The following is a 14041-nucleotide window of genomic DNA, read 5'->3' on the forward strand; positions in this document are numbered from 1 at the left end:
GTCAGTGGAAGAGCCCAAATTTGAAATGGAGTCTGTAATCCCAAAGGATTATAAGTTGGCAAATAAGTTTATGTGAATGATTTATTTCCATCTTTAAGTTTTATAGTGTTAGCCTGTTTCATTAATAGATAACAAAATCACTTAAAAATTTGTGTGCAAGATGCTGAGGGTTTTTTTATAACTTTTGTTTTGCTTAAGTATAGCCTTTGATTTTGTTGTGTTGGGGGTTTGTTTTGCTTTGGATTTTTTTTTTTTTTTTTTTAAGATTTTATTTATTTGTCAGAGAGAGAGTGAGCACAAGCAGGGGGAGCGGGAGGCAGAGGGAGAGGGAGAAGCAGGCTTCCCGCCGAGCAGGGAGCCCGATGCCGGACTCAATCCCAGGACCCTGGGATCATGACCTGAGCGGAAGGCAGACATTTAACTGACTAAGCCTCAGGGGTCTTTTTTTTTTTTTTTTAAGATTTGATTTTTTAAGTAATCTCTACACCCAACATGGGGCTTGAGATCAATAATTGCATGCTACTACGCCAACTGACCCATCCAGGCACCCCCGCTTTGGGTTTTTAATCTAAATGCTTCACTTTTGTTACACTGATTAACATTTACATTCATCCTTGTAAATCTGAGGCCCTGTGATTAAAGCTATATCAAGACAAATGAAACAGGGGTAGGAGGAAATGAGTATTTGCTCTAAAATGTAATTTATGAGTAAGACCAACTCTAACCAAGTTGGACTGTGAACTTACCTCTATTTCCTGAGGGAAGTTCCTAACTTCTTTCTTTAAGAGAAGTCAAAAGAGGACAATATGAGCAACATTGTTTAGGTCCTGGCTACAGTGGGATACCTAGAACTGTACCCTGCTAAGGGTAAGAGACAGCACCTTGTCCCCTCAAGTGAGATGATGTCTTTATACAAAGAGGTAGTTTATAAACAATATTTTGAATGGAATATATAACTGGCATGAGTTTTTAAGGTAGGACACGAGATTTCAAATATTAACATTTGCGGTGAAAATAGTTCTAGTTCTAGGCCATTTCCCTCAGGCCCAGCAGGAGTAGTGTGTTGGAAAAACAGACTCTTCAGTAGAGAGCGCTGAATTCTTGTCCCAGCCTCTACCCCCAACTGACTAAAACCTCTCAGCAGTCCGATTTCCTCACCTTTCAAAATAAATTTCCTCACCTTTCAAACTAAGAAATAATGGACTAACCATAATCTTTTTATATCTCTTAAGAGCTCTAAAATTTTACGATTTTTGCTTAGTTGCTTCCCAAATGGGGCCTTTTAGCTAACAGCTAGTGTTTTGAACATTTTTAGGCTTATGTACATGAAATTTCATGTTGGTATCTGTGGACCATTGTGAATAGATTATTCTATTTTCTCATTGTGGGGTCCACTTAAGAACTTTTATGTTTATTTCTCACCATATCTTTGTGTATTCATCTTTGATAACCACCTGCATTCCCTTTTCTGTTTCTTCACCTTTTCCTAACCACATGTATTTTCCCTTTTATCTATATCTAGTATACAACTGACACTTTTGTTTTATTCTTTAACCATTCAGGAACCTATGAAATTTTATAATTAGTATTTATTATTAGTGATTTTAGCCAGCTGTCTTAGAAATTTGGTGTTATTGTAATAAGACCAGTTTCAGCAAGTTACACATTAAAAATCACTCCCATATTTATTCTGAGCTTACACTTAAAGACTGGTAAATGGAATGTGCTCAGCATTAGGAGGGAATAAAGATATCACTAATGCTTTTAAAATGACTTTTTCTCCCCCCCAAACAGAAGTTGTAAGAACACGACTACGTGAAGAGGGAACAAAATATAGATCTTTTTTTCAGACACTGTCTTTGGTGGTTCAAGAAGAAGGTTATGGGTCTCTTTACCGTGGTCTAACAACTCATCTGGTGAGACAGATTCCAAACACAGCCATTATGATGGCCACCTACGAATTGGTGGTCTACCTTCTCAATGGATAGCAACTTCAAGCTGCTGTACTATGAAGAGGGAAGACCAAAAGATTACAGTGGACCATGCAGTTTTGAAGCCAGCATGGTGGACAGAAGAAAAAAGTTTGGGAACATGTAACTATGCCTAAGTGGAAGTTTGGTTGTAGGAATTAAGTAATCATAACCACATTACTTGGTCTTTTTCAGTAATGTGAAGGGAAAAAAAAAAAACCTAGGCTGCCTCTAAGAAAAAAGCCTTTAGAAGCACTCCTGCCTCCAAATTGCCATTTTCTCTACCATGTCCACAGGACACAGTTGCATTTTGTTGATTTATGGCAGTCAGAGTATAGTGTGTGTTCCATGAGCACTTTTCCAGTCTTCTAAACAAAGCCATCCCTAATTGTATAAATATTATAACTATCCAAAGATAGTATTGGCAGTCATAAATGTCTTACCTCTGGCATCTGTGTAATTCCTGTAAAATTGTAAAATAAGAATAAGTGAGATCCTTAGTATTATTTTCCCATTTCCTTGAGAGGATCTGGAATGTTTTAAAATTAATTATTTGGCATTAATAGTCACTGGTTTTGACAACTAATGAAATAATGTCTAAAGATCTTGTGTATTTTTAGCTTTAAAATGTTTTGGTTTCCACTGCTAACAAGTGCTTGATGTTGAGCATAATGTGGACACTTAAATTGTTGATTAACATATCAAGCTGAGTGGTAATAGTTTGGGACAGAAGAAACCATGAAATGTTGATTCTTGGCCATTTGAATAACTTGATCACGTCCTCATATCTTCTCTAACTTTACAATACATGAATGAATGGAGTTGTCTTGTCAGTGATTTATTAGTTACAAACTTGAATTATCATCTGTCATACCTAGGTATCATTTTCTTAAAGTGGAAAGAATTCACCACTTCTGAATCTTTTTCTGTTTGCCTTTAGATTAGGAATTTGAACCATTGAATTATTTCCAGAAGATCAGTATAGATTGCATTTATTTTGTAGAGAAAATGGTAATTTTCAGCTTTGCCATAATAGGTTTCTTTTTTTAAGGTGACATTATAAATATCTGGGGCAGTATAAACATAGAAGAGGGGGCCCTCTGCTATCTGATTGAGCAGGTAGTGATCCTAATTGACCACAGTTTGTAAATGAACAAACTGCTTTTGACAAATTTATGCTATCCTGTGATTTCTTGAATGGTAAATCATAGAAAGATTCAAGTTAATTCAGATTAAGTGTGCTAACAGGATATAGCTTTTACATTTTGCTGTTGAGTTCAGCTGTACCTTTTAATACTTAAATGTATATATGTATGGCCCTTATGAAGATGTTTGCTGTAATTCTGTTAAGAGACTTTTGCTTATGGAAGTTGCTATACTGGTGTATAAAACATCTACAATTAAACTCCAGTGTGGTACTCATTTCAATATAGATGAACTGTACATTTTGTGCAATGGCTTTATCTTAAGAATGACTCTTTGTGAATGCACTTTGTGGCCTTTTTTTGGAGGAGGGGTGAGAGTAGAGAATTCCATGTTAAGATTGTTTTTTTTTTAAACATTGGTCATGTATTAGGCAGAAACCATGTTCAAAGCATTTTTCTGGGTTTTAGATACGGTGTTTTGGAGATCTTTAATACTATAAATGTTTTATGTATTCTCTGTACACTCTAATGCCCCTAACACAGAAAATTGTAGCACGTCATTGCAAGTTATCTCTGCTGTCACCAGTGAAACACAGTGCCCTCTTAAATTCCTTCACTTTCTTAACTCCTTATAATCAACAGTAACTGGATGTTTTTGAGGTGCTTCGATTGGAATTAAAAAATATTCCAATCTATTTGGAGACCAAAGGCAAATTTAGTTTCATTACCTTTGGGATTATTCGTACCTTTTATGGTGAATTTTAGCTTTGACATTTATTGTGAGAAGCCAAAAAAAAAAATCTAGAGGTTTCTAACTTAAATCTGTAGAGCAAGTCTCATCTATAGTGTTTGCCTTTTCAGGTGCCACTTACACTGCCTAATACAGTGCCATTTGCCTTGCAGAGATTCATGAACATACATTGTGTTGAATGTAGGACAGAGGTTCTCCCTAATGTTAATGATCTCACTACACCACAAATGACTAAGAATGATATGAAAACCAGCAGCTGCAGAACATCTTATTATTTAGTGTTAGCAAATTCATAGTAAGTGTCCTTCAAGGATGAACATGTATTCTATTCTTGTTTGTATTTAGCAAATAAAACTTATGTTGACCTTTAGTGCATTATATTCAGCTTTTAAAAGTGAGTATTTTCTTTGTACTGGAAGAAAAGATCTTAGAGTCTTAGATTTTGTTTCTTTGTGCAACAACTGGAAAGGAGCAATGAAGCTTATTTTAATTTTTTTTCCCAAAGCACAATCTGCCATAGTTTACTTTATGTGTGACAGAGATAATTTAAAAAAGAAAACTATAAAAGTTGTATATAAAGTTTGTCTCTGGAACATTTCTTTGGAGATTTTTTTAATTGATGCACAAGTTTAAAAAGAAAAACGCATATTTAAAGGATTTAATTTTTTTTAAACTTTTGTTTTCATCTATTTTCTATCAGATGACTTTTTATTTCTAGTATAGAGATCAGCAGCATTCTTCGGATTTGTCTGTACTTTTATTATAGAATTTTATCAGGAAATTGAATTAACTTAAAGCAGTAGATACTGAAAGAGTATGCTCATAGAGCAGCAGATAGAACTTTGGTACCTGTGGCTCATAGACATTTCCTAAATTTAAAAGTCCAAATCTGAGAATTACCAACCCTGTGACTGTGGGTTGTAATACTGTGCTTTTGAATCCAGGAAAAAAAAAAAAAGAAAAACTCTATCACCAAAGCTTTGTCTTAATTTTCATTATGTATGTAATTTTGTGGAACCAACTTACTAGATGGGGCTCACAAGTAATTTATTTGTCACTTCAAAACCAGGATAGAATATTGTTAGATTATTTAATCCAGCCTTTTGTCTCCTAAAATCTAATGCCCATTGTGGAATAGCATTATTGTATTAGGACCAGGGTGTTAAAAATAATGAGTGTTTTACTCTTTTACTAGAGTATAAACATGTCAGCATTTTTAGATTTGTTTTAAGTCACGAAAAATACTGATTTGAACTTGAAGGATTTAAGTGCTGGAAATCAATCTATCCTTTTATTCTTCTAGCATTGTTCATGCCTGTCTTTTGTTGTTTACATACTCTTCTGCCCAGACTATTAGTACTGTAGGGACCCCTTTTGGGCTGATAAATATAATAGTTGAGCCTGTCTACTGATCATGACTTAAACATTCCTAAGAATAAAGGTATTTCTGAATGATTTAAATTAGAAGGAATTTTAATTATATGAAAATATTTCCTACAATGTGCAAACTTTCTGCCCACTCAAGTCTCTTCTCCATCATGCACTTATATTTCTTGTTAATCTATACACTGCTTTTTATGCTATTCCTTTTAGAAACTGAAAATTCTAGTTTCACTCAGTTTTTATGTTACTAAACATTTGAATGTGTACCCCTCATATGTGAACAGTTAAATTATGATCTATTAGTCACAGCTAAATAATCAAAAGAGTTGATATCTTTTGACCATTGATGTGAGGTTTGCTATTCTCACATTTTGTGTACATGGCTGTAAATTATGTGCATTTATTCTATTTATGTTAACTAGCTGAATTTTATTTGAATTGTTAAAATTAAAAACTTTAAATATCCTTATGAAAATATGGGGGTTTTTTCCTATAATGTATTCTAATATTTTGGTTTGGTGAGAATGTAATCACACTTTCTTAGGATTATGTGAAGAACAAAAGTGCATTGCCATTTTCAAGTTAAGTGTTAGGCTCCGATCTGCTAGACATAGTGATATCTCTATAGGAAACAAAAGGTCAAGTTCTTTAATTCCCTCCTAGGTCAGTAAGATATTTCTGTTCTGCCATATATTCCACAGGTTTATTGAATTAGGTACCATACTTTCCATGTATCAAAACATCCAATTTGCAAAGAATATCTGAAAATTTTGAGCCTAAAGAGGTTGTAATGATTTTTTTTGACATTTTATTTTATCTGACATCATTAGTTTTTGATGTAGTGTTCAACGATTCATTAGTTGCGTATTACACCCAGTGCTCATCACCACACGTGCCCTCCTTAATACCCATCATGGTTACCCCATCTTCCCACCCCCCGGTTATAATGATTTTTTAACATCATGACTTCATGTTAGTTTTGGTTTTCGCCTTTCAGAAAGTTAAGAATATTAAAAGTTAAAGGGCTAGAAACTTGTTAGAATAACCAAATGAATCCACATACGGTAGGTTGAAACAATTGACACAGATGTAAGTGTTCTCTAGTACCTATCCATTTTACATTTTGTCTTGTTTTTTCACAAGTTGTAGCTACCATCAAACATCACCTAGTTTTGTAGGTGAGGAAACCAGGACAAATTTGTCCTGTCCCTTTTCTCAGACATTAAACAAAGCTTTTGGACTACTTTCCACTGAAGACTGAAATAGTGGGTGAGGTGAGGACATTGGCAAAATAATCATTGAGGTTGGTATGACAAGCATATTCTACTGCTTACTGTCCCAAGTTTAAATTGGTATATGTGTGTTTATTACTGAGTATTACAAACCGTGATAGAGGGAATTTGTGAGTATGATTTCTTAAGGTTCAAGTATGACATCCACACAACTGATAAACTCAGGCAAGAAAACAAAGTGTAGTTAAATGGTTTCCTTTATTTTCCTAATTTTTTTGCATTGCACAAACCAACTGTCTACCATAATATATATGGAACCAGTTCAGTAATTTAAAGATTTTATTTGACAGAGACACAGCGAGAGAGGGAATACAAGCAGTGGGAGAGGGAGAAGCAGTCCTCCCGCCGAGCAGGGAGCCCGACGCAGGAGCCCGACGCGTGGCTCGATCCCAGGACCTGGAATCATGACCTGAGCCGAAGGCAGCCGCTTAACGACTGAGCCACCCAGGCGCCCCACCAGTTCAGTAATTTAAATAGAGTGCTCTGTTTATACAGTGGTTTCATGTGGTTTTCCAACAGTCTATAGATAGGGTGAATAGACAAGTGGTATTTAGAGGGATATTAGTCACAGTGGGCTTTTTTTGACTTGGTGTTCTGAATCTTCTGTGTTTATTTACTACACTAGATTATTCAACAGCCTTTGGGATGAACACTGGAATGAGTAACAAAATACGGTTTAGGGGGAAGATCTATGGGGATTCGCTCAGGGCGAAACATAGTGGGGGATTAATAAGAAATAGAACGAAGTATATGAATTGGAGCAGTAAACCGCTCTTGAAGCTGTTCTATATAGAGCCTTAGGTTACTTCTGAGGTCCAGAGGGAAGCACTGGATTTCCCTCTCCCCCTCACCAAAGCATCTTTGTAACAACAGAGCAAGTCAAACTGAACTAGGTTCAGTGTGTCTTAGGTGAGCCTCAGGGATGTCATGTTCTCTGGAAGTGTTAATGGTGATCGACTCTCTTAGAAAGATCTGGAAAGGTTGGCTGGAGAAAAATAGTATTTAAACCAAACTTTGAAACAAACTTGACAGGCTGATTTGGAGAGGGGCATTCCTTGTTGAAACAAAGATCAAAGTGTTCTAGTAGCCCATCAGGAGAAATAACCAATTTTCTTACATTTTCTTCTGGGACTTTACACAAAAAGTGTTTTGAGGGGTCCCTGGGTGGCTTAGTTGAGTGTCGGACTTGTGGTTTTGGCTTGAGTCATGATCCTCAGGGTCATGGGAATGAGACCCGATGCAGGCTCCACGCTGGGTGTGGAGCCTGCTTGCGATTCACTCTCTTTTCCTCTCCCTCTCCACCTGCCCCTCCCCATGCTCATGCCTGTGTGTGCTCTCAATAAATACTGTTTTTTTTAAAGTATCTTGACATTTTGAAACTAGGGGTAGACCTAGGATTCTAAGCCTAGCCTCATTCAAAGGAGCTCAACAAAATTGAGTGCTAGACTCCTGTTTTCTGTGTCCCAGTCTCACTTCCAAAGCACCTCGATTCCTTAAGTCTTTCATTGTCAAGGATAAAAGGCCCACTTTCATTCACTATTTCTGAATCTTACCTTTCAAGATTATCCAGTCAGATTGATCTCCATTGTATGAACTTACTCTGAGGTGTTTTAGTGGCCTAGGTTATTTGATCTGAATTTTCCTAAGTTATGTATTGATTGTTTTTTGTTGTCCCCGCCCCCATAAGAGCAACTGGATATCAGTATGAAAAGTGAGCCATTACCTCACCATACTCAAACAAATAATGAGTCTAAACGTAAAAATTAAAAATTGCAAACCTTCGGGGAAAAAAAGGAGTATCTGCAACCTTGAAGTAGGCAGGGATTGAGTCCACAAAAAGCACCAATCATTAAGAAAAAAACCCTCAAAATTAAAAACATTAAAGTAAAAATGCAGCCACAGACTGCAAGAAAATATTTACAATATATCTGACAGGATATGTAATAAAATATACACACAAACAGGCAATGACCTAAACGCTATTTTAAAAACAAGCGTATATAAAGATGCTTAACATGGTTAGTAGTGGGAGAGGGAGAAGCAAGCTCTCTCTGTGGAGCAGGGAGCCCGATGTGGGGCTCGATCCCAGGTTAGTAATACAAATTAGAACCACAAATAAGATAACACAATATAGCCAATATAATGACAAGTAGACACAATACCAAGGATGTAGAAACAACTGGGACTCCTACATTTCTGTGGAGAATGTAAAATGGTACAGCTACTTTGGAAAGATGGAGTTTTTAAGAAAATTTAAAACTATTTCTGTGCTACAACCCAAATTACTACTGGTGGGAAAGGAGGAGTGGGAATTTCCAAGAGAAAATCTCCACAAATGTTCATAGGGAAAGTCAATTGTAAGTTCATGCAATGAAATACATAGTAAAAAAGCAAAATAGGAATTATTGAAACATGCAATAATGTAAATGAGTATTAAAGACATGTTAGATGAAAGAGGTCTGGCACAGAATAGTATACACTGTATTCCATTTATATGAAGGTCAAGAAAGGGCAAATGTAGCCAGCTTGATAGAAGTCAAATTAGTGTACCTAGAGTTGGAGAGGAGGAGTTGACTAGCAAGGGGCTTAGTGAAAGTTTCTGGAGTAGTGGGAAAGTTCAACATGTTGATCTGGGTAGGGTTAAGCAGGTGTGTACATAATGTGAAGATACATTATCTGTAGATATAAGATTTGCTCACTTTAAGCCTGTTTTTTAAAAATTTAATGCAAAGTAAAAAAAATGTTTGAACACTACATAATGAAACCCATGAAGGCTTGAGGTACTGGAATTATCAAAGTATAGTTCATAAAACAGTCATGCTTAGTATGTTTCAAGAAATAAAATGGAGGTTTTAAAAGTAAGTATCCGATTTGGTATCAATTAAGCAGGACCTCTGAGCTACTCACCTCCCTGACAACTGGATCTCAGAACGCGCTTTTTGAGGCATAGCTCACAAAGTTGAAGGGTTCCCCAAGGACTTCTCCTTTTCCCTCCCCCATGCCAAGCCCAAAGCTAAACAATTAGAACTGAATCTGGATTAATCAGGGTGGGGACTGGTGCTGGGGCTTATATCTCCAAGAGCAATAATATCTGGGGTCCAGGCCTGAAGAGCAGGGGTGTCAGCAGACTGAGGTGCTCCCAGGATGGGTGAGGAGTACTCCCCTGGATACCAACAGAAGCAGAATCAAATCTGGTGGGGGAAAACTCTCCAAGTTGGGCCTACAGACTCCTAGCATTGCTTAATGATTACCAAACACAAGACCTGCCACTGAGTGATTACAGAAACATGGAAAGAACAGATTTACACCATCAAGGACTTAAGAGAGAAAATGCAGAGTAGCTAGTAGTTGTAATTACAAAGATGAGCATACAAAATGAAATAAACAGATTTTAATAGTTGGCCATAAAAATGAAAACTGTTGGGGCACCTGGGTGGCTCAGTGGTTAAGCGTCTGCCTTCAGCTCAGGTCATGATCCCAGAGTCCTGGGATTGAGCCCCACTTCGGGCTCCCTGCTCCACGGAGAGAGCTTGCTTCTCCTTCTCCCACTCCCCCTGTTTGTGTTCCCCCTCTCTCTGTGTCTCTCTCTGTCAAATAAAATCTTTAAAAAAGAAAAAAAAAACTAGAGCAGTAGCTGCAGCTTTGGAAACATGGTGGAGCAAGAGCAAAGAAAAAAGATCCCATTAGTTCCAGAAAATCTGAAAAAGAAGAAGGCTTATCAGGCCCTTAAAGCCACTCAAGCAAAGCAGGCACTTTTGGAGAAGAAAGAGCAGAAGAAAGGAAAAGAGCTCAAGTTTAAGCGACTGGAATGGTTCTTACTTGATTCCTGGCAGCAGCAACGCGACAGGGTGCGCCTCAGATGACTAGAAGGGAGACTTCGTGGCTTGGAAGTGCCAGATAAACATGCCTTGACCTTTGTTGTATGCATCCAAAGGATTAATGGGGTGAGTTCACTGGTGCAGAGGACCATTGCAAGGCTTCGCCTGAAGATTTTTAGTGGTGTCTTTTTCAGAGTGACCCCCCAGACCATAAAAACGCTGCATATAGTGGAACCTTATGTGACCTGGGGACTTCCAAATCTGAAGTCTGTCCGGGAACTCATCTTGAAACGTGGCCAGGACAAGGTCAAGAATAAAACCATCCCTCTGACAGACAACACAGTGATTGAGGAGCACCTGGGGAAGTATGGTGTTATTTGCTTGGAAGACCTCATTCATGAAATTGCCTTTCCGGGGAAAAATTTCCAGGAATCTCTGCGTTCTTATATCATTTCCATCTCTCAGTGGCCCGTCGTGCTACCAAGAATAGAGTGGACTACCTCAAGGAGGTGGGCTTACCTGGCTATCGAGGGGATGCATCAATCAGCTCATTCCGCGGCTGAATTAAACCCAAAATATCTGAAAGCTCAGTGCATTGGTGGCATGTGTTTTGTCTTTTGGAATTGTTTCCAGTATCTTCAAAGAAGATTATTTTCTGTTATATCTTCAGAAACTAGAGGGCGGGTCAAGGAAAAGATGATGATGCTCCTGGCAGGCACTTGTCCTTACAGCCCAGTTCCAGGGAAAAGTTCCAGTGTGTTTTCCACATTGGCTGCCACCACCACCTCTGAAGTCAGCAGAGGACTCCTGCCACGGAAGAGGGAGTCCTGCTGTGTCACATCTATCCTGGAGTTTAATGTTGGTGAACGAATACCCAAGCATGAATACAAGATAGCAGTGGACCAAGCTCAGGGACATACTTGAACCTGGGGGTTCCTGGGGCCTTGTTTTGGAAGGAATTTGAAATACAGTTACAAAGAAGAACACAAAAACAGTGCTCAGTTGTCAAAAAAAAAAAAGAAAGAAAGAAAACTATAGGCACTGAAATCAAGAACTCAATGGGTAAATAAAAAATAGACAAAATGTGGGGCACCTGGGTGGCTCAGTCAGTTAAGCGTCTGCCTTCGGCTCAGGTCATGATCCCAGGGTCCTGGGATTGAGTCCGGCGTCAGGCTCCTTGCTCAAGGGGAGCCTGCTTCTCCCTCTCCCACTCCCCCTGTTTGTGTTCCCTCTCTCTGTCAAAATCTTTTAAAAAAAAAAAAGACTAGATGTAACTGAAGTGATTTAAACTTGAACATCTATCTAAATTATCTACAGCACGGGAAAGGTAAAGGGAAGGACTATGCAAGATCAGTTGGGAGATAATGGAGGATGGAATGAGAATGTCTAATATATTTCATTATATTTAGTAATGAGCAGAATAGAGAAGAGGCAACATTTTAAAAGGTAATTGGAAAATTCCCAGAGTTGATAAACATGAATCCATAGCTCCACAAATCACAATGTATCCTTTAAAAAAAAAAAAGATTTTATTTATTTATTTGACAGAGAGCACAAGTAGGCAGAGCGGCAGGGAGAGGGAGAAGCAGCCCCCAGCCCCGCCCCGAGCGGGGAGCCCGATGCGGGACTCAATCCCAGGACCCTGGGATCATGACCTGAGCCGAAGGCAGATGCTTAACTGACTGAGCCACCCAGGTGCCCAATCACAATGTATACTAATTTGGATTAAGACATTCCTATAAATGTAGTGATATGAAGAACATCAAAGCAAAGTGAAAATTTTGATTTCTGCTACCTAAAATGGGTTAGGTTTTAGGGTTAGCGCTCCTAATGAGTGCAATTAAAATGCTAGGTAAAATATTCTAAAAATCTTAACATCCGAGCGTGAACATAATGAGGAATGAGCAAGCCAAAATCCAAGACATGGTAAGAGCCTAAAAGTTAAGAGAGCACTCCAAGCCACCTAGGACCTAGAAGCAAGTGAGGCAGAAGTAGATGACCAGGTCCCAAAGTTGAGGAGTCTGATAGACCCTTCCCATTAAGTTGGGGCTCCAGTAGTAAATTTGGATTCTTTCTTCCATCTCCCTGGTGCTGAGAGGAACACAGAAGTATAACAGCAGCCCGACCCTGAGACCCAGTACTGACCCCTGAGTGGAATTAAAGCCCAACTTTGCATTGCTAGAGTGGGGAGGGGGCCCCAAAATCACGAATTAAAGTGGTTCCAGACACATAGGATCCCAAATGCATGGTAGAAGCGAAGACCATTCTTTTCTGGAAAAAGCAGTCCTCATCTACAGTCACGGTGCAAACACATGAATAATTTCAAGAACTGTGAACAGCACACGGTTGATAATAAGCACACAAGGAAGCCGCACCACTAGTGACAACCCTTAAAAACAAAAGCAGCCCACTCCCAAAAAGAAAGGCGATTCTGGAGTTACCAAATATAAATCAAAATGCAAATGAGTATGGTTTTAAAAATATAAGACAGGCTTGAAAATAGGAGAGTGGGACACTAAAAAATGGTTGAGCAGATTTGAAAACCAAATGTAACTTCTAGAAGTGAAAGCTAAAGTTTAAAGCACAGTTGGACAGAGCTGGGCAATGTGGGTTCACGGGAAGCTGGAGCACCATGCTGCCAGGAGGAACAGGAAGACACGGAGGAGATGGTGAGATGCAGACAGGACGCCCCAGAGGCTCAGTGCCTGGCGACTGCTGTCCCAGCGAAGCAGAAAGAGTGGATCAAAGAGGTCATCTCAAGGGATGGAGGCTGGGGATTTTCTAAAACTGATGAAGAACTGATTCCTTGGATTGACAATCCCAAATAGAATACATAAAAAGGAACTCCTATCTACACACAGTATCATGAAACTGGATAACCAAAGGTAGAGCAGATTTGGGGGTAAAAACACCCAGACTTTTACCTCTGACAGAGCCTTCAAAGCAAGGTCAGCCAGTCTGACAACTAAATTAGCACGCAAGACAGAAGATAGGGGAACAGTTCCTTCCGATGTGCTGCCAAACCCGACCGACTTTTACACCCAGTAAAAATCCTGCCGGCAGGAGAAGGGAATTCAGAAATTTCAGAAAAATTAAAACAGTTAGTGTGCTATCAGCAGGTCATCAAAGGAAATCCTCAAAGGTGTACATCAGGCAGAAGGAATTCGTGGTATCAGATGGAACGCCTGAGATGCAAGAAAAATACTGAACAAAAAAGCCATAATTCGGTGGGCAAATGGAAAAGGTGGTTAACTGTATAAAAGAGTAATAATAATGGGGTGTTTAAAAAACAAAACAGGACAAAAATATAGCACATTACAATTTTATGAAAGGAGGGAAGGAGAAAATGGAGTTGAAGTGTTCTATAAACTTTATTCTATCCAGGTAGAAGATGAAGATTTTGATTCATTTTATTTTTTTAAGATTATTTATTTATTTATTTATTTGAGAGAGAGAGAGAGCGAGCAGGAGCAGAGGGAGGGAGAGGGGCAGGCAGAGGGAGAGGGAGAAGCAGACTCCCCACCGAGCAGGGAGCCTGATGTGGGGCTCGATCCCAGGACCCTGGGATCACGACCTGAGCCGAAGGCAGATGCTTAACCGGCTGAGCCACTCAGGTGCCCCAATTTTGATTCATTTTAAATGTTAAGTATGTGTTGTAAAATGGAGGATAACCAATGAAAGA

The 14041-nt window shown here is 38.7% G+C and overlaps 1 protein-coding gene and 1 pseudogene across 2 annotated transcripts in view; both read left to right on the plus strand.

The window, feature by feature from the left end:
• Positions 1-5714, plus strand: part of SLC25A36 (solute carrier family 25 member 36) — a 37340-nt gene extending 31626 nt beyond the window's left edge. For both annotated transcript variants that reach the window (XM_081827310.1, XM_081827304.1), the window contains one exon: positions 1795-5714. In XM_081827310.1, the coding sequence (XP_081683436.1) occupies positions 1795-1988 (194 nt within the window). In that variant the 3' untranslated portion in view covers positions 1989-5714. The remainder of the gene's footprint in view (positions 1-1794) is intronic.
• Positions 5715-5983: 269 nt separating this feature from the next.
• Positions 5984-11922, plus strand: LOC145722780 (large ribosomal subunit protein uL30 pseudogene; annotated as a pseudogene).
• The last annotated feature ends 2119 nt before the right edge of the window (positions 11923-14041 follow it).

This window comes from Leptonychotes weddellii, chromosome 1 (genome assembly GCF_054177405.1).
Source record: "Leptonychotes weddellii isolate Sample4059 chromosome 1, ASM5417740v2, whole genome shotgun sequence".
NCBI lineage: Eukaryota > Metazoa > Chordata > Mammalia > Carnivora > Phocidae > Leptonychotes > Leptonychotes weddellii.